The sequence below is a fragment of the Haemorhous mexicanus genome, chromosome 1 (genome assembly GCF_027477595.1).
Source record: "Haemorhous mexicanus isolate bHaeMex1 chromosome 1, bHaeMex1.pri, whole genome shotgun sequence".
NCBI lineage: Eukaryota > Metazoa > Chordata > Aves > Passeriformes > Fringillidae > Haemorhous > Haemorhous mexicanus.
In genome coordinates, this window is record NC_082341.1 from 18,753,606 (window position 1) to 18,780,730 (window position 27,125).

Genomic DNA, 27,125 nt, shown 5'->3' on the forward strand with positions numbered 1-27,125 from the left:
CTACCAACTTTCAAACAACATGAAAAACCACATATAAAGCAACTTCTGAGATCTGCTTTGATAACAATAATGAAACCAATTTTTTCCAATATTAAAAATTGGAGATTCATGCTGAAAAGTCTTCAAAGTTTAAATACACCATATGAGACTAGCAGCATTCCACTTAAATGCATTCCTACTTTGATTTCTCTTAGAAAGACACACTATTGAGTTTTGCCACTTTTTACATTTCATTCTAGTTCACAAAATGTTTCATTACCACCATAGAATCTATCCAAATGTTACCAATCTTCACTGAGATTTTTATTTCTAATGCCTTACTGATTTTTAACTCAGTGCAAACCTAGCAGTACATACTTAGCAGGCAGGATTTTAATGTATATTGTTCACTAACATTCAGAGTAACAAAGCTCAGACTTCCGACCCCTAGCTGAAAATAAATAGTTGATCTGTTACCCCAATGTGACAGAGAAAAGTAATTCCTAGCAATTCTACCATCAGCAAACACAAGACTGTTGCCAACAAAGAGCTCTATAATTAGAAGTAAACTCTACCCAAGTAAATTAACAAAGAAAACCCAGGAAGATAAATAATACACAGTATGTTACCCACCTAACTAAATTTTTGCCTTTACAACTATTGCTTAATTGCCTAAAATTTGATTCACAGGCACCCTCCCCATAAATAAACACATAGTACTTTCAAACTGCCTTCCAGTGCAAGTTTTCAAGCCTTGTTTTCATCGTCTTTGACTTCATAATAAAATAACAGCAACAAACATATAATCCATCCTACCATCCACAACAAGGGAAGCCCATGTCTTGCTCATGAACTGAGAGGCACAGAGTAGGGACTCCACTACAACCCACAGTGAGTGCTGAAGCTGTGTAGCAGAACACTAACACACTGCAGAGACCAGAATCGTGAAGCCACACTGAACTCCAGCCACAGGACTGCTAGCACAAGAGTTCTGGGATATTATCACCATCCCCTAACAATGCAGCAATGTCAGGGCAAAATTTGTTCATGCATTCTAAGTTCCTAAAGTGTCCATTACATTTCATTAAAGAAGTCTTACTTTGTAACTACAGCTCAGTCCCAAAGCAAGAGAATGTATGTATTATTCTAGCATGGAAAAAATCTTTATTGAAATATTAGTTTCTTATGGAGGTTGCTTTAAGTTATCAATTAGGACAATTAGGATACACCTCAATCCATTTCAGCTGTAGACTGTCACTGAAAAGCAGGATCTCACTTTAATGTTCACTTTCAACTGTACATCCTTGTCCTCTCCTTGCAGTATGAGTTTGCTGTGTAGCAGGGCAAATAATTTTTTTCTTTCATCTCATTATGAAATCTGCGGGAAACTTAAGAGTTTACCTTTGAGCAAGATCAGTCAATGGTTTGAAGCAATCCACACTGAGGTCACATGATTACCATATACAAAACCATCAGTGCAGAAACACCCAGTCAGGGGAAAACCACAGTCCCCTCCTTTCAGCAAAGGTCAACAGCTGTCCTAGATTACATGAAATTGCACCCTCCATTTCCACAACTATCAGATCTGCTGACTGACCCAAAGGCTGAGCTCTATCCAACTCTGCTGGATTCACCTTCCAAACATGTACTTAAGACCATTACTGTTACTCTTTGCCAAAGGGAAAGATTAAGCACTATTTTAAACCTTTAGTTAAGTGTCTCCTCATTAAGACATTCCATATATTTTTAACCCTGCTCTTCCTTTTCTGTTAAAACAAGCAAACTTGCAGATAAGAAATCTGTCTGAAGTTAGTCTTCTCCTTACTCTATTAAATAAAGATTTAGTTTGCTGTACTTAATACAGCATTGTTCATATTATATTGTTTGATCCACTCTTTGAAGAGGAGTAAAAAGAAGGTGCCACACTAACCACTACAGCTCTCAGTGTTGTGGCTGGTAGCCAACCTCATCATTGGTACAGAATGGACAATTTGTTAAAAGGGTAAAATAAATACTATCTGTCTTCGAAGAAAAAGGCTTCATCCTACAAAGTCCTACTACTGAATTTCACAAAATACTCCATTTAGAAAAATCTGGACCTCAAGTAAAGAATTGATTCGTTTCAAATCATCACTCTGCAGCACAACAAATAGTTTGTTTTCAAAACAGCTACAGGTGAAATTCCATTGGTCCACTGAGTAAGCGAATAGCTGTAATAATTTTATGTGGCATGCTATAGAATTACTGAGTTTCTTCACCTCTCTCAATAAATCCTTTCATTCAACAAAAGGAAGAAATGTGTAAATAAGCACCTAAAACTCTATTAAAAACATTTCTACATATACACTGTGATTATCAGTAATATAAATCATAAATACACAATACTTTATATGGTAATACAATAATTTCTATTAATGCAGTATTTTAAATTTATTATATTTTTTCTTCTTTCCCAGTAAAAAAAAAAATTCACACACTGCTGTAAATCTGCTCAAAAAGGCCAGAATATTTGTAGGTAAGCACTTGCAAAATGCGTACATCTCAGTGTGTACATATAACATTATACCATCCACATTCTTAGACATTAACACCAAGAAAACTCATCAGAACAGTAAACCAGACAGTGAGATTCTAATAATAACAACAGCAACAGGAAAGCCGAGCATATAACGTTTTTATAGACTTGGGAGATCCTGCCGCTAAGCCAGGGGGTGGGAAGAGGGTCTGGACCATGACATAAAACCACCACATTGTTAGCTGGCCTTTCCCCAAGCAGCTGCATGAAAGAAGTCTTAGTGAAAAGTCATACAAAGAATGCTGTTACACAGCATTCCTGATCATCATCCACTGGAATCAGATTTCAAAGTAACAACTTGTATAACAAAATCAAACCTTTTAAGCTCACAGAAAATTGTGGAAAAAGATTACTGCAAGAAAACTATTTAAATGCGAGATGCACTATATTAGATACAAGTGAACAATTTGCTTAAAAAACAGAATGCATGCTCAGTACTATGAGACGACAGACGAACTGGGATTAAAAAAGCTATCATCAGTCCAAATGGTCATGATTTTATTTCCTCCTCACTGAGTGTCAAAAATCCAAAGGAAATTACTGCAACAGTTTAGGAAATATTACTGAACTGAAAGGCCAAAAACTGTCAAATGCCAACAGTTCTCAAGTATCTTCAAACAAATGCTCATTTGTTACACCTCTGTTTTTCAAAAATATGTTTATATTTTATCCAACTAATAATCCATTTACTAATCCACCAAGCTAAAGGAAAATTAATCTTTCAATAGCCTTCTTACATGTAAGACAGCAAATCAATATGCAACTCATATACGTATCAAGTTTTCTCATTTTAAAGAACTTTTATATTCAGTCACGTTAAAAACCACAACATGAACATGAATACCAAATTTATCAAGGAATTCTGTCAACAAATATATTCAGAGAGAAACGTTTCTTTTTCAATTCAATCTTCATTTTCTACTTTTAGTATCAATAAGAAAAGAATAAATTAAAAAAATTTACAAAACAGGTAATAGCCTAACAGAGTTTATATAATTCCAGTCTCTGAACACAGGAAAAGTACTCATGTTATGTAAAAACAAAGTTCATATGCAGGAAGGATTATTTTTTGTTCACAAAATTTAACCATAGCCTAAGACAGTCATAGGAATTAGGCAAAGTATTAAAACTCATGCAAAGCTAATTCCTAAAATTTCTTACAAATATCCTGCTTATCGCTGTGCAATGTCCTATTACTCTTAAAAATTAATTAATCAAATGTATAGCTAAATACAGTCAACTCTCAACAATCCTTAGGACAGATACACCCGTTGACAGATAAGCCATGCCACAGATACTAGACCAGACTCCACTCAGCTAAATCTAAGAGTTTTGTTTCTAGGATCTGTGGAAGTGCAGGAGCAGAATGGCCTTTTCACACAGGGCAGAGACTGAACAAGCATGTGCAAACGGACCTTAGCTGCTCCTACTCAGGGTCACTTGAAGTCTCTGACAATGGAAAGCATAGGAGGGACACTGAAGCAGACCAGGACATATTCCACACAAATCCAGACTCAATTATCTCTTTGGGGTCACTTCAGGTTCTGATTACAGCACCAGCAGCCACCATCACCAAGCCAAGAACAGGCATTCACCCGTGTACTCGCCATCGTACCCAGAAAGGTTATGGGAAGAGGTATTGGAAAGGTGAGCACAGAATAACTGACCCTTGCCACCCCAGTTTGCAAATACCAAGTATCAAATTTGCATCAAATAAAACCATGAGGTGACAGGTTCAAAAGAAACTCATGGACATATCGTACTGGTCAACTGCAAAATGCCTTGACACGCATGAACGCTAAACTTTATACAGAAGAGAACACTTCAATAGTGTGATGGACTCATCTTCCATCAAACACAAAAATACCATGTCGGGAGCAAGAAGTCCCACAGTATAAATGCTTGTAGGCTAGGAAACTATTCTGAGACGGCACAGAAGACCCTTCTCAATAATCTAGTTCATAATGTCAAAGAGAGCAGGACAAATGTTGTTTGGCCTCCATGATATGTTCCTCTCCTATTACTATCTCAAGCTGTTACTTTTAAATTCTCTGTAAAATCCATGACAGTACTGCTCCAATAATGCTGTATTTCAGAAATCACTGAAAATTGTAATTCTGTATTTGCCACAGACGACACTAGAGGACCCACATTAACCTGATAGGCACAACTAAGGCAGAGTCAAACTCCAAACAGAAATATAAAATCTAAAAAGCAAATCTAAAAAAATGATGATCTCTAAAAGGTCAGATAAGCAGCAACAGGCCAATAAAAGGAGGGGGAGCAGGACGAAGAATGCACACAAAGGAACCTCGTACTCTGTGGGGTGCGGGAGGGAGGGACAAAAAACTCACAAAATACCAACACAACCACACCATATGCTACCATAATATATAGTCAATTAATTATACTTATAGTCAATTAATACTTGTAAACAACATAAGTTTGATTTCCAGACTACTGCCATACATGTAGTGCCCCAGAGTTCTTAAAGGCAAGACAACACCGTTACAGAAGAGCGCTAAGATTAGGCTGCCTTCAGTTATAGCTGTGCAATTGACTTAAGACAGATCATATACAGGTTGCTGCTAAAAGAACACTCCTGGCCATTCTTTCTATCAGCATTAGCATGAGCAGCTAGGTCAGGGAAGTTTTCACACAGCTGAAAAGAAATGCAGGGCAGAAAAAAAGGAAAAGTTTTAAACACAAGTACCATCACAAAGGAGGAGGAAACAATGGACCTTCACTGCAGTAACAGCATCTTACTGCAGGTTATGAAAATCACAGAATGCTACAGTAAAAGCTCAGTAGCCCATTAATCTTCCAAACATAAAAGAAAATATGGTACCTTCAATGCCCAAAACACAGTCCTTCACCTTCTTATAGAGCAAATATCCAGAAGACTGTTTAAAAAAAAAACAAACCCTAGCAGCAGGCCATGTATTGGCCAAGCTATCTGCATACTCAAAACAAAAAGCACACTGTTTTTTTCTGGCTACAAAATGAAGTTATTTGTTGCCAGAAGGCAGAAAGAAGAAAAACCTTTATCACTGACTTAAAATCAGCAATTTCTTCTCTTGCTCTGAAAAGCTAAGACCATTTAACTATCTCTAAACTTTGAGAAAGACTGCATAATTACAAGTTTATAAAGCTAGATCCTTGCTAGGTTTTACCAGAAATGTTTGTTTCCAAGTTTCTTCTCAAATACCTGCATCTTTTTATGATTCATTTGGCAACATTACAGCATTTAAAAAAATTAAGAATTAACCTACTGCAAACACCATTTCAACTGGCAAGCCCATTATCTGATCTTCAACAGTATTTCTTTAAGTCTAAAAATCTTCTGGTACAATCTCTTGTTAGGCAACTCTATGAAAGGAAAATTCCAGGTAAGAATGCAGATTTCTTAAATGCAACACCAGTCAAAGTATTTTCCAAGGTGCACATCCTTCCATAAAGCTATTATTTAAAAAACATTAAGTCCACAAAGTAGAATTTGCTGTTTTCAACACCATGGACAAGATCTGTTACAGAGGCTGGGTGTTTTCAGAAGAAAATATAAATTCCTATGCCTCTCAGCTATGAAATATTCAGTATGAAGTTTTCACTGATGAAAACACTTGAGTATTAAAATTATAGCACAGTGTTATATCTTTGCTATTGAAACTTAAAGCATTTCAATCTTATATAGTAATTCACTTTCAGACAAGAACTTATAATTACAATTAATAGAGCCATAAGAGAAATAACTAACAGGATGCTCACATCTTTGATGCACACTATCAAAGTAAGTTCTCAAAACTTCATGCTAAGAAAAACTTTCAAGACCACCACAGCATAATAGCAAAGCATTCCCAAATACTACTTTAAGTATAAAACAAGAACACATTTCAGCTACTTCATACTTCACAAATTTTCCTGTGTATTTCAAGACGTTTGAGGCTTTCTTATTACTATTTCCTCAAAATAAAGAGTCCAGCTGCCATTTCTAAAGAAATTAATTCAGCATTGCATGTATCGACATGAGAGGAATAATAAAGAAGAGGAATAAGACTTAAGTACTGGGCATTAAGTTCAGTGATGTGCTTGAGTCAGCTGACACCGAAATGGTAAACCTAGAGCATAGATATATATATGAACAGAGCAGTCAAAGGTACACAAGGGAAAGGATAGATCAGCACAAACATGAGCAGGCCCTGTGTTCCTGTAACTCAACTGCAACAGAAATAGCAAAGCTGCATCAACACTAAGCTAAGATACAAATTAGCTGGAATATCAAGTACACGGCATAGAATCTGCAGAATACAATTGACATAGACTGTCCAAGGGAATTCCAGAATACAGATCATACTTTCTCCTCTCACAATGAAAATGACCAGGCTATTTACAGATAGATGATGGATGGGAATTAAGAATATCTATTAGAGAGAGAAGGCAGCATTCCAAAAGTGATTCAAAAGTTAATTGAAATTTTACACTCATATCACCCAGCTATTAGCAGAAATATAATCAAGCCAGGATATTCAGTGGAGACTTTCTCTAGCAGTTCTACTCAGCAGGAGCAGAACTGATGATAACCTGAACAGTGAGATTAGAAAGATGCAAGGGAGGGGTAATCACCACTGCAACTTTCCAGCTCTAACTTCTTTGTTACAGAACCTATTACTAAATCAGGCATGAAAGAGTCAACCTTTGAAAATGCACTGGTGCATTCAGTCTGGGCTATAGACATAAAAATTCCACTTTCCTCCATGAATGGTACACTTTCAACAGCTTCCTATAAACACTCAGGCTCCAACTAAATACACATAAAATTCATCCATTTTACCCATTAAATCTTATGTTAAAATGCAGTTTTTCTATTGTAACTTTTTTCCTAAAAATGAAACCAAGAATAATGATAGATGTCCTCAAAGTAAATTGAACCTTAAGTGGACAAATAAGGGTTACTCTTAAACAGTTATCTCCTTCCAAGGCAGTCAGTGTTTTCTTTTATGTTTAGGATCCCTATAATTTTTTTTCCACAGATTTATTTCCCTCATACAAAATAAGAGAGTTCACAAAAAGCAAGAATAAAACTTACCCCCATTATCTGTTCTCTTTAAAGCACCATCCTTATGAGGGCATAATTCACATCTCTAGGAAAAAAAGCAAAAGTAAAATAAAAAAAATGGAATGATCACAGAAGCATTGAAAAAGAAACCACACACATTAAAACTTATCTGATATTAAGGAAGCAACCATTCTTTACAAGTGAATGGGTGTGTTTTCCCTTAACCTTTACTTGAATGTTAATGTAATTTTGTGAAAAATAAAGTTTCACCTCCAGATCTTCAAACTATGACACACATTAAAGCTACTAGCAGTTCTACCTCTGATTTTCTTCCAGAATTTCACACCCTGGAATTCTGGAAACAAGCCTCCAAAAACTACAGCACAGGGTGGACTTAAACACCAAGAAGCTTGGACATAGTCCAAAAGTCCTTACTGTATTTCCTTGTCTTAGCCTCTCTGTACTGGCCAAGATGGTCAATCACAAAGAAGTGCTGTGGCTGTGATCAGCACAGGTGCACACAGCTATGGCTGGCTACACAGTCTCTGCTGGCTGCCACTTATCCTGAGAGACAAAAACCAACCGCACTTTCTGTCTCAGAAAAAGGAGGTCAGAAATTGACAACTGTAGCAAAACCACATGTCTAGAAATAAGCAGCTTGATCACAAAATGACAGAATAAGCTGAGTTGCAAGGGACCCACAAGGTTCAGCAAGGCTTACTCTTAACCCTGCACATCACCAACCCAAGAGCCATCCCCATATGCCCAACAGTATTGACCAAACACTTCTGGAACTCTGTCAGCACTCCTGGAGCTGTGACCACTTCCCTGGGGAGCCTATTAAGTGTGCAACCACACTCAGGGTGAAGAACACTTATCTAATATCCAACCTAAACCTCCCCTGACACAACCTCAGGCCATTCCCCCAGGTCCTGTCACTGGTCACCACAGAGATCAGTGCCTGACCCTCCTCTTTCCCTCATGAGGAAGTTGTAGACTCCAATGATGTTCTCCCTCAGTCTCCTCCAAGGTGAACAACCTAAAAGACCTCTGCTGCTCCTCACATGGCTTCCCCTCAATGCCCTTCACCACTCTCATGGGCCTCCTTTGGACACTCTAACAGTTTAATGTCTTTTTTATATTGTGGCACCCAGAACTGCCCCCAGCACTCGAGGTGAGGCTGCCCCAGAGCAGAGCAGAGCAGGACAATCCCTCCCCACAGCCCTGCTGGCCATGCTGCACCAGATGCTCCCCAGGAGAGGGTTGGCCCTCCTGGCTGCCAGAGCACTGCTGGCTCATGTTCAACTTGTCGTTGATCAGGACTCCCAGGTGCCTTTCCACAGGGCTGGCTCTCCAGTCTCTCATTCCCCAGTCTGTCTGTACATCCAGGGTTGCCCCATCCCACATGCTGAGTCTGGCATTTGCCCTTCTTAAACTTCATACCGTTGGTGATTGCCCAGTCCTCTAATTTATTAAGTTCTCTCTGCAGGGTCTCCCTGCCTTCAAGGGATTCAACAGCTCCTGCCAGTTTTGTATCACCTGCAAACTTGGTTAGTGTCCTTTCCAGTCCTGGGTCAAAGCCATCTATGACGAAATATTCTTCCAACATACACCAGGATCACAACAGAACAGTTTTTCTGCTATCACTGCCTCCTATCAAGTTCCTAATATCATGCTTACCTCTAAGTGTCCTAGAGCATGCAAACCAATTCCAAACCAAAGATGTCAGAAATTACTAGATTTGACACACATTCCACTTCAAGTGCTCCACATTACAAGCACAGGAACACCACTATAGGGGATCCTATACCTAGAAATCACCATATTACAATCTTTATATATTCCCAATTTAGGGACAACTCAGAGCATAGAAACCTAATAATCTTAAGCAAATCAAGATCATCAGATGCAAACTTAACACTACACCCTTCAAAAAGAATTAGACACCTGTTCTTGCTGTTCCCTGAACAGAGCTATTCTCCATTACCAGCTAACTGACAAGACAGTGGATAAAGGAGCCTATGATGCTAGCAGTGCCTTGGAAACAGATTGTGCAAACTCATTTGAGGAACTAGAAATTCCATTCCTGAAATTCATATGGCTAAAGTATATCTCGACTGTCTTAGTCTGTAAGAAATTTGTAATACTGTCTTTCTTAACCTGTAAAAAAATATATTAGAGCAAAGAGGCTTTCATAGAGGATAAAACAGAAAAAAACTTATTTTTTCTCAGTGCACTGGTACAGAGAGCTCCACACAGAAAGAAGAATCTTTAGGATTGTAGCCTTTTGTCTTTTGCTTCACTCATCTCTCTCACACTCACAAAAATGAACAGCAATTTATTGAAAGTCAGCATTAAGTCTGTGGTGAAATTTAGATACAAAAGTGGCTGAAAACATCTTAATCATTCTGCAAGTTCCCCAAGTTGCCTGCAGACTTGGATCATTACTTTTTTTTTTTTTTCAGTCAAGACACTGAAATGAACTGATCAGTTCATTTAAAACAAAATCCTATACATTCAGTATATTTGTGAGCTGTATCTTAACACTTCAACTCTCCAAATATTAAATACTAAAGTGCTGAGAGACACACAGTAGCAATAGTTTCATTTCAGTGAATTTCTCATACACTGAACCAGATTCCTAAAGGAAGAAGCCTGGTATGTATGGATGGTCACAGTGCAATAAAGTTGGCTCCTACCCCAAAGCTGCAAGCTGGCAGCTTAAAGCCAATGAGACAAGATGACGCAACTGAGAGAAGAGAAGCTGTTAACAGCTTCTACCTTGCCCCACCTCTGCAAGCTATGGAAGTCAGACATACATTTTCACTAGTAGCAAAACCAGTTTAGGAGGTTCTCTTCTTCCCTTCACCTCCCTCTCCTTAATTTCTCCTTCCACCACTCCCTCAGCTACTGACACAACTATCTGCTGGGCTGCCCCTTAGAAGAGATCAGTGAAATAGAATGAAATTAACTTTTTAACATTTTTAATTCAGGTCTTATCAGCGATGCAATTTAAGTATAATTCCACAAATGGTTGCATCAGCAAAACTGAAGGCAGGGAGCCACAGCACTGCAGCACCAGTAATTAAAGAATTAGCAAGCTTCTTGTGCAAACTTTACCACAAAATAAATCAAAATGATCACAGGACACTAAGATGCAATGACTTGAGCTAGTCCTTTATGCAGAAGAGTTAAGCATGCTCCATTCAGTCTCATCAGCTTCACCTTATTTATTTGTCCTTGTCTGCAAGGACTTAGGTCCCTCCATCCTCTGCAGTCCTGGCTCCAGTCAGTCAGAGATGATGCAAGACAGAAAGCTGAAGTGGAGGTGGAAGTTTTGACAGTGGAAGAAAACTTGAGTGCAGAACTACGCTCATCTCTCATGATGCTGAGAACTGCTGGCTCTGCAGAGATATTTGCACTTTGAAGACACAGAGCACTTCTGGCACCATGAAATCTGGCTACAATGTGCAATAAAGTAGCACCCTAGTAAGCCAACAGAGCAGATAGCTACCCCAAGCCCTTCTACTCTCTTTCTCTGCGTTAGGAACCTAACTCCCTCCCAGCCTCCACACCCTCAGATTCTGTCACCTATTTCTGCTCTGCCAAGTTTCAATACATACCATGTAGTAAAAACAGGAGCTTTGCCAGCTGGGAAACAGTGAATCTCATGCCTAGAGACAAGTATCTAGCAGAGAAATTTTTTTCTTCAAACTAACACTTTATTAGTAGTTCTAAAATGGATGGAATAATATTTTGATCCTTTTATCATGCACATTGATGATGAAACACAGTATATGGAATAATCTGATGATCCATATAGACGGTCTCTAATATTGGAGCACACAAGCCATGACAGGGCTCTTTTCTCCAGTAGTGTGTTGTTGTCTTATCTCTGGCAAATATTTCTGACACAGATTTATTGTATGAGCATTCAGAAACACTGTGGGGAACTTCTAAACCAGCTGTGCAGGGCAGAGGAAGTAGGTAGCAGGGGCAGATACAACACCTACAAGACACCACAGCACAAACAGGGCAAGCTGCTGTGACCGATCAACAATTCAGATAAACATCATCAGGTTAAGCAGCACAAATGTGAACACTACTACAGAGGCTGATTGTGAACCTAGAGAATGTCCTTATAACCATGTCCTTTGGTGGGCTAAAGAGCACTAGTCCAACACAGGGAGGTGCAGCAGCACATGCGATGCTGTAGGTACAGGCAGGTGAGTTAGATCTGAAGAGAGTGAAGAGACAAATACTGGCTGAAGGAACAAAATGAAGTTGTAGAAAATGACATCATCCTTTTCCTTCCTGTCCTTAGAGAGTGTAAGGACATCTCACTTTTGCAGCTCTTCGGGGGAAGAGTCTAAGTTCATGGAGACTAAGTTCTGTCCATGCAGAATTGGGGTGAACTCTCAGCAGGAATGGCTTTAGACTATGAGGTCTCCTGTAGAGGACTAAAGTGAAACCAATCTCAGAGCTGTGAAGCTGGAAGAGTCTGACAGCGTGACTGTCACAACTCACTTCTGAGCTACATAAACAGCAACTTAATTAAGTAAACAAAGACTGATCCTATACCTTTAGCATTCAGGCAAACAGAGATTGCTTGGGTCTGATAAAAAACCCACTGCCTCCTGAGGAGTCCAGTCTTTAAAACATCACCCAGCAGAGAACTAAAATCAGAAGCATGCAAGATCCATGCAGAAAAAGAAAGAAATTTTTTATCCCCTCAACGTTATTTAAAAAGGAAAAATAACCAAGAAAAAAAAAACTGATTTTTTTTTTAAATTAGCACAGAGGTGTCCACTAAAGATACCCATCAGAAAAAAGTTGCAAGAATGGAAGACCAAAGTAAAACAAGGAGCTAAATAATTCCAGCTTCCCATACTGAATCAGTTACAGTCCAACTTGGCTCCACTGCATTGTGATATCAAGTGTTCTGCGTCTATTCTAGATAAATATGCCTTTCCATTTTAACTAGGAGTAAAAGCTACCTTAACCATCATCGGGTAACATTATACAAATACAATTTTTCAAGTCTTTTTGGTAAACCTAGCTCTACCAATTTTTCAACTGGAAAGGCAGAGAAACTGATTCAATCCAAGAGACTACCTTACTCATGTTGAAATTAAGGGAAACAGAAAAAGGCAACAGTAAATAGGGAAGATAAAAGAGAGACAGGGACAAGACTATACATGCAGGAGAGAAGAAAAATAGTAATAGGAATATAACACTGTTCTTCCCTCAGGGTTCTGAAAATTTGGAGCACATTCATAAAGCATCATCTGCAGACACCCATTATATGCTGTCTCTTGTTATAAGAAAACAAAGGTCAAAGAATTCTTGTGCACATAATTTACTGAATTGTGGCCCAAGCTAGGCCATTGGAACCATTCACCTGAATAATGACTGTCAACCAAGTAAAATCCTGCAGGACTGAATTCCCAGCATTGCAATGAGGCAATAAAATGTTTCTTTCAATGTGACCTGTTAACCTAAATAACACAAGATCTACAGCAGATTAAACAGACCACAGCTCCTTAAAACTAGCCAAGACCCCAAGCTGCAGTTCCAGCTGACTTTACTACAGGCTCACTTTAAGGTAGCATAATTGCACTGTGCTATCAGAAGATCACTGACCATCCCCTGCTGTGTCTTTTCTACTGCCTTCCTTGCTCTGGGAAAAGCATTCAATTGACTATATGGAAATCCTAGCCAGCGACCTAAAAATGATTTTTTTTTTCAGTCAGATCACTTCTTTGAGCCACCTTTCCATGAGGCTACACAACCAATGTCAGATAACAAATGTAACAGGAACACAGACAGGTGGTCAGGAAAGGATATAAAGGCTATAAATACCTTATCTGGGAGGTGGCATTATCTACACTGGCTACAAATCAGAGTGGAAGTCCAACTGAAGGTCTTATTTTAAAAAGGATGGAAGGAAAGATGGAAGGAAGAAAAGCATACACTTGAAACAGACTAATTTTAAGTTGTAGTAATGCAGCCAGATTTCTTGCTCATTTTTGTTTTGATATTTCACTGACATTCATGCATTTCAAGATTTTCAACAGGCATCAGCCACATATGCAAAATGTTGCATTTGGAAGCCTAAATTCCATGTCAAGGTGCATATACCCAGCACAACACACTTCCAGAACCATTTTTATTCTCCCAAGAACATTTTGATCACAGAATTACTGTTTCATACTGCTTGACAACAGGAGAGAAAAAAATGAAACCCCAAACCCCAACAGTATTTAACTGAAAGAAACAGCTCCATGAGATTACAATGCATGATCCATGAAGGTACAAATGACAAAAATAGTGAGTTACATACAATGAACATACAGTTCTTGAAACCCGACAGTCAACCTCTTTCAATTTTTTTCATCAACAGGAGTTAAAAGTTATCAGACAAAACATTTTATTCTGCTGCTCCTGTTAATCATTAACAAACAGAAGAACGGTTAAATCCACTTGTTGCGATTTTAGTTTGTGTTTTAGTGAAAACATGAGCTGGAAGACAGAAGCAGAGAATAGAAGGGAGTCCCCACAATCCAGGAGGAAAAGTGTGACTGACCTGCCATGCCACTGAGACAGCCACAAGTCTATGGGGCTGGATGGGATTCATCCAAGCGTACTGAGGGAGCTGGCAGAAGAGCTTGACAGCTCACTTTCAAACATTTACCAGCAGCCCTGGCTAACCAGGGAGGTCTCAGTTGACTGGAGATTAGCAACTGAGACACCTATGTACAAGGAAGGCTGAAAGGAAGATCCACGGAATTGCAGGACTATCATCCTGACTTCACTGCTGGGGACATCATGAAGCAGATCCTCTTGAGTGCCATCACAGGGAATATGCTGAACAACCAGGGAAATCAGGCCCAGCCAGCATAGGCAGGTCCTGCTTGCCTGACCTGATCTCCTTTTCTGTGATAAGATGACCCACTTAGTGGACGGGTGAAAGGCTGGGGATGTGCCTACCTGGACTTCAGGAAAGCCTTTGCCACCACTTCCCACAGCATCTCCTGCAGGACCTGGCTGCTCACGGCTTGCCCGGGGCTCTGTTCGATGCGTAGGAAACTGTTGGCACGGCCGGGCCCAGAGGCTGCTGGTGAATGGAACTGCACCCAGCAGTGCTCCCCAGGGCTCAGTGCTGGCACCAGCTCTGTTTAATATCTTTATCAATGAGCCACACCAGGGGATCCAGGGCACCCTCAGGCAGCCTGCAGAGCTGGCTGGGAGTGTTGAGCTGGCTGGAGGGCAGGAAGGCTCTGCAGGGGGATCTGGACAGGCTGCATTGATGGGCAGAGCCCAGAGCTCTGAGCTCCAACAAGGCCGAGTGCCTGGGCCTGCTCCTGCCCTTGGCTCACAACAAGCCCTGCAGCTGCAGGCTGGGGCACAGTAGCTGGAAAGATGCCTGGAGGGAAAGGTGCTGGGGGTGCTGCTCAACAGCAGCTGAACATGAGCCACAGAGTGCCCAGGTGGCCAAGAAGGCCAAAGGCACCCTGGCCTGGATCAGCACCAGTATGGCCAGCAGGACCAGGGCAGTAATCATAACCCTGTACTCGGCACTGGTAAGGCCACACCTTGAGTTCTGTGTCCAGTTTTGGGTCCCTCAATTCAGGAAGGGCATTGATGTGCTGGAGAGAGTCTAAAGAAAGGCAATGAAGCTGGGGAAGGGTCTGGAGCACAAGTCTGATGAGGAGCAGCTGAGTGAGACAGGGTTGTTTAGCCTGGAAGAGGCTCAGGGAATAGCTTATCTACAACTCCACATCTCTGTGCTCTCTGAAAAAGGGTGTAGCAAGGTGAATGCCAATCTCTTCTCCAAGCTAACAAGTGACAGGACAAGAGGAAATGACCTCAAGTTGCACCAGAGAAGGTTTAGATTGGAAATTAGGAAAAATTTCTTCACTGAAAAGGTGATCAGGCTGATTGGAACAGGCTTCCCAGGGAATTGGCAAAATCACCACCCCTGAAGTGTTCTAAAGGCATGTGGATGTGGCACTTAGAGACACAGTTTAGTGGTGAATACAGTGGTGCTGAGTTAACAGCTGGATGTGATGACCACAGAACTTTTTTCCAACCTTAACCATTAGATGACTCTATGAATCCTTCAAATTCTTATGACTTTTTTTAAATTACCTTAGAGGAAAAAGAGTCAATTGTCAAGCCTTTTATTATTTTACTTCTCAATTTGCTTTCATATACATCTATTTTACAGCACACCATGCTACCAGGTATTTCTGTGCAAACCAAAATGCACTAACTCAACACACTTTCCCAAACCACATGGACAGATTTACAAAGGTAAGCAAAGCAGCTGATCAGAAGGTTAGTTTCTAATCAATGGCTTTCCAACTGGCAGCCCATGATGCTCTTAGCAGCCCTGATTCCCACTTATCAGTAGCTGCAGAAACTTGCAGCACAACTGACTGTTTCCAGATACTCATATCCCAAGTTCTGTGGTACAGCTTCACCTGCCTTCACCAGTATTCTGTAGCATTTTGTCTCACTCTTGGGTGTTACCAGAAAAAAAGGCAACTGTAGAAGTCACCCATAATATTCTTTATTATATGTAAGATGATCTTTCTGGATCTTACAGACTTCAAATATGCTAGGTAGCCTTAAATACTACTACTTCAAATAATACCTTAATAATAATATTAACACCCTAATAATATCATAATATGGACTTAAAAACTGGTTTAGAAGTGTAAAGATTTTGATATGGGTAGTTATTTTAGTTAAAGCAAACAATTTAATGCTGGCAGACACATATCTATTGCTGTCAAAAACATAAATATTCTGGGAAAAAAAGACTATTTAGAAAACCACTCTGAACACAAAGTTTATTAAAAATCTAGAGTTTCAGTTATGCCAATGCTGTACATACTTCATTCAACCTATACATAACTATTTGAAGTTCATTCAATTCTTTCAATGAAAAATTATCTTCTAAGTTCAAAATGTTCTTGCTATTTATTTTCCTTCTCCCCTAAAGGATCTGAAATTAGTATTTCATTTCCTCCAAGGGAAAGAATCCTATATTTTCTAATTTCCTTTTATACCTTCCATGTTCCTCTTACCCTAGTGTGTTTTCTTCAATAGGAAAAAAAAATTAAAGTAAAAATATAACACATGTACATTGGAATGAAAACACTCAAGATAGGAAAAATTCTCTTTTCCCCCTAATAAACCTGGAAAAATTTGGGGTAATTTGTGTTAGATTCAGAAAGATATGGCACTGAACAACCAATGTAAACACAGCTCTGTCTATAACAAGACATCATAAGTGAAAGTGTGCTAATTGAAATCATGAACCACAGACAACTAGATTATAGTTATTAGAAAACCTAACTCAAATTCAGCTAAGCAGAGGCTGTCTACAGAAAAACAAGTATCTCAGAGCCTACAAAGGAACAGCTTTCTGCAAGACTAGATAACAAGAAGAAAAACCCGCGGACAATTTGCAGAGTAGTGCAAACCAGTACATTGCTGCCAAGACATTTCATATTGAAATTCAGATCTTCCCATAAATTCTATCAATAGATGCCAATTTACAGGCATTCAGCACAAGAAGAGACTCAGCAACAAGATATGCCCCAGACTGACCACATCTACATCTGCTGGCAACAGCTTACCCCCATCCTTAGCAACGACATCTAATGTTTCTATTCCCTGCTTCAAGCCATCTTCAATGAAGCAAGATCACTACTGCCAACATACAAAGACTAACCAGGAAGAACAACATCTCAGCCCTTGAAGTCTCCAGGAAGTCCAGTAAAACTCACAAGGATTTCCAGCAGCTGCTGAAAATTACTGAACCTCTACTCACACCAAACTTAGGCTATCTATTAATACCAAATGTTTTTACTCTAATATTTTACTGATAATTTCTTTTGTGCTTTTTCTTTAAAACCAATTAAGTACTATGAAAATTCCCATTAGAGCTTCTCTCTATTTTAACATCCATGCTTTGTAATACTTGCCAGAGTCAGAAGCTCATTTTTCCCTTGCTCAATACAGCAAAAAGGATGAGCTGCTTTAGGAACGTGTGGCCAAGCCAAAGAAGAGACTTCCATCTACAAAACCACATCCACACTTCTTTATCAGTTTCTAAACTACAGGGGGATAACAACATACTTTATCAATATTCTCAACCTATGGTATCTTCAGACCTTATAAACCTTATAAACTCACAAAATACCCACCTTCATTATTTTGATCTAAATGACTCTATAAATGATAGCTTACAATCATGCCGAGATTTGAAGCAGAAGTCAGCAAGGAGCTAACTACACAACTTTTCAAATATTCAAAAAGAGACAAATTAAAGTTGCAATGTTTCACTGTGATTCACACCAGACTCCAGTTTTCACAAACCACAATGAAGAACCAACAGGAATTGAAGTATCTTCTGCCACATCCAAGAATCCCCAACTGGCTGACATCACTAATAGAGCAAACGAATGCATGCTGTCAGCACTTCTCTTCCAAAGTGCTATGTTCTGCAACTTGACAACTTAAGAAATTAAGTCATCTTCATCTTCAAATAACCATTTCTCGATGCTGACAAATTTGCCAAATCTCTGCCCCATCTCTATTCAGTCATCTGTCCCAGGAGAAAGAATGAACTTTTTCTTAAAGCAGACAGTTGACAGGTAAAAGAAAAACAGACTGACTACCTGAAGCATTTTGGGGTTTATACCCGGATAAATTAAAGAGACTCGACCTAGTTCTTTTTATCAAGGCATCATATAAAAATATATGCAGATTCAGTTAGCTCTGTCAAAAACACCTACTACTGATAATAAATTTGTAGAATATGACAAGAAGATTAGAAGCACTCAACATGCAAATCAGCATTCTTAAAGACCATCCACTCAGTAAGTACTACAGGTCATACTTAATCATACTTTCACTCAGTGTATGGAAGTGAGATAATGTATAGTACAATGTAACACAGTGATGACATACAAGGTGTAGCATGATCTGGCTACTCCAACTTTGGAAGTCCAAAACCATAAATCTCCTACCATATACTCAAGACTAGTAAGCCCTGCTAGATGTTGCAAAAATCCAAATTATAAACATACATAAAGTTTTGGATTCACACATTGATCTTCAAGATAAAGCGTCAGAAGGCTATGAGAAATGCCTGTCACATTTGGCTGCATGTCCAACTAAACATCCAAATTTTTTTATCAGCCTGAAAGTATGCAACTGACCCAATTCAATCTACATGAAGAAAATACAATATGCAATGGTTCATTGCAATGTTCTTCTGCAACATCACAGGCTTTATCCTAAAAATTCCTAGCTATAAAATGTTAGCAACAATTCTAAGCAAGGCTCCTCACAAGCTGAGGAACTCCTTGCTTCCTTTAGAGACTTCTTCTACCAGTGAATACAATGAAACAAACAGTCATAAAACATTTCCACATAAGGATTATGCAATTCCTGTAAGGGAAAATGTTTTGTTCTAAGTGTCACTTTGGTTAGTAATTCTGCCAAAGAACCTTTAGACTATTTACTGAAGTACCTGTTATATTGACATCTATGCTAAAAAAATTTTCTATCAAGTAGTACTTGAGTGATGTAACACTGTTTTAAAGCCTGAATACTCTATGTAACCATGATTTGCATAACATAATTATAAACTACTGCACAAATTACATGTACATTTCAGTAAACTGTAGCTAATCAAAAGAAAAAGTAGCAGACCTTTTCTCTGCTGTGGGAAAGTGCTTCAGATAAGTTTATGAACTCATCTGTGTATTTACAAACCAAGTAACAAGTACGCATACAAGCAGGGAAAAACACAGCACACACAAAAAAAAAGACTGAAAAAACAAGCCTGAAGGAAGCACAATCAGAAGGGGCATTAATACTCCCACTTTGATACATTGGAGAAGTAGACAGAAAGTACACGGCACTTCTGCAGCGCCTTCTGCACTTCTTGCACTCCTAACCTTGGAGACCTGACACTGTAATGCTAAACAATTTTGTCATCTTTAGAGTTGTAGTACAACAAGGTTTTAGGACTGTATTCACTGTATATACCAACAAAACGTGAACAGGAAAAAATATTTTCTCGGACTCATAAAATGCAAAGTAAATAACACTCACCCAGTATGTAATGGACAAGAAACACACATCACTCAAGCAATAGTATTTCAAAAGAAAAATTTTCACCTTCACCACAATCAGAAAGAACAATACAAAGTTTCCACAATCATTCTGCTTTTCTCTCTTATTCTGTTCAGTCCAGGTTTTGCCTGCTACCTCCCCAGTTACTCTCCTTATCCTTACTTCCTTAATCCCCATCTGTGGCACCAAGACACACCATGGTGAGTTGAACCTGGCTGGATACTAGGTGCTCACCAACACTTTCTGTCACTCCCCTCCTCAGCAGGACAGGGGATAGAAATTTAAAAAAAGGCTCCTAGGTCAACATAAAGACAGAGAGAGATCACAGGTAAAGCAAATTCAAGTTGGAGAAAAACTAACTTATTACCAAGCAAGTCAGAGTAGGATAACGAGAAAATAAAAACTGAATCTTAAAATACATTCTCCCCACCCTTCCCTTCTTCCCAGGCTCAACCTGACTCCCCATTTCCACTACCTCCTCTCACCTAACAGTACAGCGGAATGGGGGCTCTGCTAAGTTCATCACATGCTGTTTCCTCTTCCTTCTCAGACATCCTCATTCTTCCCCAGCTCCAGCATGGGCTCCCTCCCACAGGAGACAGTCCTCTACCAACTTCTCCAACCTAAGCCTTTCTCACAGGCTCCATTTCTTCATAAGCTGCCCCAGCATGTCCCCCCATCTGTCCCATAGGAAGACTGCTCCAGTACGGAACCCCAACAGGTCCCAAGTCCTGCCAGCAAACCTGCTCCAGTGTGAGCCTCTCTCTACATAAGTCCTGCCAGGAGCCTGCTTTAGCATGGGCTTCCCCTTCATGGGGTCACAACCTTCTTCAGGCACATCTACCTGCTCCAGCATGGGGTCCTCCACAGGCTGCAGGTGGGTTTCTACTCCCTGGTTGGCTTCCATGGACTGCAGAGGAACGGCCTGCCTTCCCAGAGTCTTCACCACCAGCTGCAAGGGAATCACTGCTCCAGCACCTGGAGCACCTCCTCCCCCTCCTTCTTCACTGACCTTGGTGTCTGCAGAGTTGTCTCTCTCACACATTCTTACTCCCCTCGCAGCTGCAGTTTCTATTCAGCAGGGTTTTTAATCTGTTCATAAATATGTTATCTCAGGGGCACTGCCACAGTTGCTGATTGGCTCAGCCTTGGCCAGCAGCAAGTCTTGGAGCTGGGCAGGCACTGGCTCCATCAGACACCAGATGTTTCTGGGAGCTTCTCAGAGAAACCCCTCCTGCAGCCTCCTTATTAACAAAACCTTGTCACACAAACCCAATACAATATGTTCTCCCTAAGTATCCTTAGGCAGGCTTTTTATTCAAGATATCCAGCTACAAACTAATATTCAATGCCTTCTAGACTGCACAGTCATTCATAAAAGCCAGAAAAACAACAAAAGCACATAGATCATTTTTTCTGTAGTGCACTCAAAACTAAAGCAATTCTTCTAGTAATAATTGTTACAATATTCCTAAAGTAGCTGTAGTAATATTCTTACATAAAGTATCCTTTAAGGAAAAATATGGATACACATTAAAGAAACATTCATTTTAACATTTCTTTAAGAATTATTTCAAGGGATATCGTCAAAGAAACTACACAGTATATTAGTCCTTATTGGATGGACAGTATTCAAATTGGAAAAAAATGCCAGTTTTCTTCTTCTAAAATAAGGTTAATAAAGTTTCATTTATCTGTATTGTGACCATATTTATCAACATTCATTCTAGTTTACAGATACAGGTGTTAATAAATACAGATCCCACTCCCCTGCAGGCAGCCTGTTGAGCCAGAGGTATCAGAGCTCTGATCACAAACATGTCTGAATACTGAAAGGCTGTATTCCTAGTTCCTCCTTCTTTGCCTTTTTCTGTAGGCCAAAGGCAAGTAATACTGCCCTATGCTTATTTTTACACTACATAAATCTGGGGGTGAGTAAAAATATGGATACATCAAACAATTCTTATGAGCAGCTCTAAAAATAAATCTTGTAGATTAATGTGATTAAACATTTTTTAAAAATATAATTTGGAGAGACCTCCAACTCTTGTTACATTAGTAATTTTTTAAAAAAATTAAAGTGTTTAGACTCTGGATCATCTGAGCAGCAGATGCAGGTGCAGCTCAGGTCTCGTAGGATAACCAGCAGGACCCTATCGCTGTGAGCACACAGTGTACCCGAACTGGGTAAACAGCATAGCAGCACTTCTACTGCTCTGAACCCTTAAGTACCAGCCACTGTATGGTCTAAACTTACTCTGCAATGACACAGAAAGTCTCTTTCTGTCTCCACACCAAGTTCCAAGAAACACATGTGCAAGCACAGAGACTCCAGTTATGCCAGACTGAGCTGAGATCCAGATGGATGCTATCTCAAGTCTTATGTGACTAGCTCTGCAGGGAGTCAGAGGCCCCTCAGCACATTTCCCAGGACTAAAATCCAGGTGGCTTATTAGACAAGCTGTAGTGTCACACAAATGTGCTGACTCAGTTCTGGACCACAACTGCATTTAACTTCATAAGCCGCCCCACCAAAAAAAACCAAAAAACACAGAAATGCCAAGCGAAAAAAACCACTGTTATGACATTAGAGTGATTTGTACCAAGTCCAAACTGATTCTTCCACATGCAAAGACAGGCTTAAAATATTCATATTACCATGAAGCAGATCAACAGCATAGTGATTCACCTGAAATGCAAGCAATCCAACCTCACATTTAGCATCTGAGCTACATTTGGAGGTAGTAAAACTTCCTGGAATTCTTAACACTTAAGTTCAGTACAGAGATCTCCTGGTCTCTCTGAATCAAGCTGGATTCAGAAGAACAGGACCTACATATAGCTAAAAAGCCCGACCAAGCTACCTGCACAAATGGTGAACTCTTGCCTCTATCACATAGATTACTGCAGCTTCATGATGAGTATGAAGAGTACTGGTAGTAAACCATAAATACATTATCTATTTTTACCCCACTATATAATATATTTGAATTACCCAAAATATAAGATCATCAAGGAAGATATTTGACACATGACAGGATTATGGGCTAAAAAAAGTCTTTTCAAACAACAGTTGTGCTACAAATTCTAAGCTTAGCTCTCCAGTCTTTCTTTGGATACCCGAATTATCAGCCCTCAGACAACATACATGCACCATCCAATTTCTTAAGCCAGGACCCAAAGTCCCTTATGTAGCAGCCCATATATATACAACCTCACACAGACATCATAATTGGTTTTTTCCTACATCAGTATGTACTTGCCCTGCTTTTTGACTCAGAAGTTCAGGTGTATCTGAAGACACCAAAAGGGCCCACCCACTATGCAGGGTAGTAGCAGCTGGTGCTGACACAGGCAAAGCTGGGATCAGTCACCACCATTTTGAAGAAACTTGAATTTCAAGCTCACCATAGGTCAGCTAAGATATATGAGCTGATTTAGAGAAAACTTAGGATTTTTCAAGCAGTAGTTAAAAACTTACACAGTGATGTAAAAAGTGTGTACTGGGATTACAAGCTACAATTATGTACTACTTAAGCATGATTAAAAGGTAAGCCAAATAAATTACCAGCCACCTCAATCCATTATCCAAACAGTTCAGGTTTATGAAAAGGCACACTTTCTCTCACACACAGAGAAAAACATAACGCTGCTGGAACCAAAATTCAGTATGACTTGTCCAGCATGGAGCAGTGCTTTCCAACTAGTAACCAACCATTCAGCAGCCAGGACACTGGCTCCCAGCTGACCAACAAAAACACCAGCCACTACTTTGGCTCCTACCCATCACCCACCAGCCTAGAGGCAGCACACAAAAGAAAAGGAACACAGTACACACCAGTGCATAACACTTCATAGTACATGGGAAGCCACCTGTCCTCATCCGCTGTTAAGTGAACTTCTCTGGTGACCCACCAACTTGCATTATGTGTTCCTGAGTTAGTCCATTTCTTTACATTGTTAAAGCAAGACTAACTTTAGTGTGAGCAATTAACTACAGCTGCTTATCAGAATGAATATATCTGCCCAGCAACTGAAGCTTAAAAAAGAAAAACAACCAAGAAACACACCCAGAAAAAACACAACACAGCATCAGCATGGAAAAATATGCCCTGAGCGCAATACTGAGGTCTTTTTAAAGATTGAAAGTAAGCAAGCAGAAGCATAGTCAATGTAATATGGTCAATTTCATTCTGGTTTTGTCTATAGGCAAAAAGGCCAAAGGAAAAACTAAGCTTCAGTCTCATACGGTGATGATAAGGATGTTTGCTTTTCTAAGCAAGTCTGTTAAAACTTCTGGGTCTGGTAAACTACTTACTGTAAAGCTCCAGTTTCCATACTGAGGTCAGGGCTTGACTTTAGTTTCTGAATGTCAAGAGCTGCTCCAAGACACCTCAGAAACAGCCACCATGTTTCTAACTCACTAACATACAAATAGCTGTTAAAACTTCAGCTGTTATACCTCACGTGCAATCGGTTTCACCTGAGAACCACTTAAACCCACACTACATAACAAATGGAATTTCTTTTTTCAAAACAAAATCAGTAATCAACCTGCTGAACTAAACAGACACTGTTTGGTGGAAACAAGAAGAGAATACACCAGGCAGAAAATTCAGTTAGCACTGTTACTTCTTCACTTCAAACAGCAAAGTAAAGTAGTCCATCAAAGCCATTCTCTTGGTAAACCCAAGAAACTATCATAATGCAGAGAGACACTGTTAATTATAGAACCCTGGACAGTTCTCTTACACTCCTTGTATCACAAGAAACTAGGATTAACTACATCCCAAAGCACACAAGGATTCCTAATCATACTCTTGGAAAAACCTCTTGTAGTCACCAGCTGTCTTTCTCTCTCCTCTGTATTTTTAACTTTGCAATCAACCTGTACATCAAACTCAGCAACACTAAAAAATGCTACTCTTACAAGTTCACACAGCTGATGGTCCTCCCCATGAAAGGAAATAGCCTTTCTTTAGAAAGGGTCTTGATTTTCTATTGACAAATACCTGAAGAGCATACAAAACTCAATCCCTTCTTGCTCCCACTAACAGGTCTGTTTTGGAAGAACTAAGTCAGTCTTAATTACCTTGGGCATTATGAACACATTAGTGGCAAAAAGTGAGAAAAAACAGATGAATCAGATTCTTTAGAGCTGTGCCAAAAATTCATTCAACAGTAAGTCTCGCCACGGCTACAGCCATCACTATAGCACTTTATATTAGAAAAGGAAATAGGTACAGCAAACAGGTCGTGTAAACACACTGATAGACACTGACAGTAACTGAAAATTTGGTCTTGACTCCTCATTTGTTTTTAGATATGAACATTAGAAACAGTTTACACACTGCTCTAAGATGCTGCAACACCCTCTCTTCCAATTAATTTTTTTTCAGAGGCAAAAGAACAGTTTAGTCTTTCTAAATACTCTCACTTCTCTCAGTTCATTTTTTGCTGGAAGACAAACTAAGAAGTGCCAAGTAGGGAGAAATGGGATTCTCATTTTCTAAAAATGCCTGACATCACCCTGTTTCATCTAACAAACATACAGGTCTGACCAAACCAAGACCTCACATAACCATGGTAAAAAAAAGAACAGCATTACCTGAATCCCCAATATCTACCATAAAAGAACCAGAAAAAGCAGAAAGAAAATACTTCTTCAATTCTAAGTATCACACTCCAAGTAAGCATTAGTTTTTGAAATTAACAACAGTTCTTTCTGGGAGTGTTCCTAGACTGAAGCTTTTAACTGGCAACCTAACGTTGCTGTTAAAGAAAACTGGACATAGATTTTATTTACTTCCTGTACCTAGCTATGTAAGTGTTAAACTGACAAAATTAACCAAAACCTACACCATGGACCAAAAAAAAAAAAAAAAAAAAAAAGGATAAAAACCAACCAACCAACCAAACTAACTAAAAAACCCCCACCACCTAAAAAATAAAAACCCCACACCCTGACACTGTCAGAATGCTTCAGAGACAGTGAGACAGTTATATATTTCCACTTTAAAAAAATAAGAAAATAACTGGTCTTTCGGAAAAGCATTTAGAGGAATTACAAAAGAAAGCAAAGTTCTCTTCTGTTATTACTGTAACACTTGGGTAAATATTATCCACACAAGGATTATAACTAGCATTACTTAATAAACAAAACACATACCACTCTGGCTGCTCTTTCCTGAGATTCACACTTTCTGCAAAACCATGGTCCAGTGGGTACTTGAACAATTCCATAGCAAGCTGTTTTGAACAAGACAAAACATTTCAGCAAACATGAACAGCACAACAATACTAATATGTTCTAAAAGAAGCTTACTATTAGTTGATCTCACATAATTTATCAAGAAAGCCAAATTGACAGCTATACATTGCACATTAAATCCTATCACAGAATTACAAGAAATTAAGTACAACAAGCTTAGATTTTAAAAATTATGCAGGATTTGCTCAATGAAAAAAGAACACATTCACTTGAACAGTGACATAACCATTCAAAAGCAGCAGCAATTCATATGTGACCTGTTTTGCTATTTATTTACCTGCGAAACAGGTGAGACACTTCACTGTAAATGTTGGATGCTTGTTATTATGAGGGGGTTTTTTATGAGAAAACTAAAAGTAACTAACAAACCTGAGCTCTTCCTAAGGCACTTATTCATACGCTTACTATCCAGTTTTCTTACTCTTATGAGAACATTAACTGGTCCTAAGCAGACAATCCATAGCAAACTGAACAAATGCAAAGTTTGCTTTTTTACACCAGAAAATTCACAGAGTTGTAAATACAAACTGAACTCAGCATCAGGACATGGATTAGTTGCAACTTGAGCCAGGCTACAACATAAATCCCTAGGAAAGAGATTTTCAGACAAACAGATTTATCTGCAAGACAGTCATCTATATTTTTACAGCATACAAAAACAACCCCAAGAGTTTGCTACAAAATTCCACAGAAATAAAAGAGTTTAACAGTTTGGTAATACTGCTCATGCTTGAAATGCATATATCAAGCAACCTTAAGAGCTACAGAGGGAATGAAAATAAAATAATACATTTGCTGTAAGTATATCTTATTTGTATGGGTGCAGAAAAAAAACAAAGAACCAAAAAGCCAAACATTTTGGTCAAAAACAATCCCAAAGTATTAAAGATAAGTCAGACTCAATTCTCAACAATCATATGTTACTTAAATAGAAAAATCAGGTTTAAGTGTGTAAGTTGGAAAAAATATGATTAATTTAAAGTTATGAAGAAAGCTGAGATTAAATTAGTAACTCGCAGTTATACTATACAAATAGTAGATTGTATACTATACAAATAGTATTGATTTTGTGATAGCTCAGAGATGAA

At 39.1% G+C, this 27,125-nt stretch overlaps 1 protein-coding gene across 4 annotated transcripts in view; it reads right to left on the reverse strand.

Moving 5' to 3' along the window:
- Positions 1-27,125, reverse strand: part of MLLT10 (MLLT10 histone lysine methyltransferase DOT1L cofactor) — a 121,648-nt gene that overhangs the window by 91,547 nt on the left and 2,976 nt on the right. For 3 of the 4 annotated variants that reach the window (XM_059841946.1, XM_059841953.1, XM_059841936.1), the window contains exons 2-3: positions 25,936-26,015; positions 7,638-7,692 (exon numbers count right to left, since the gene is read on the reverse strand). In XM_059841946.1, coding sequence (XP_059697929.1) covers positions 7,638-7,692; positions 25,936-26,015 — 135 coding nt within the window. Of the gene's footprint in view, positions 1-7,637; positions 7,693-25,935; positions 26,016-27,125 lie in introns of those variants that run through there. The other variant, XM_059841960.1, reaches the window with a different exon arrangement.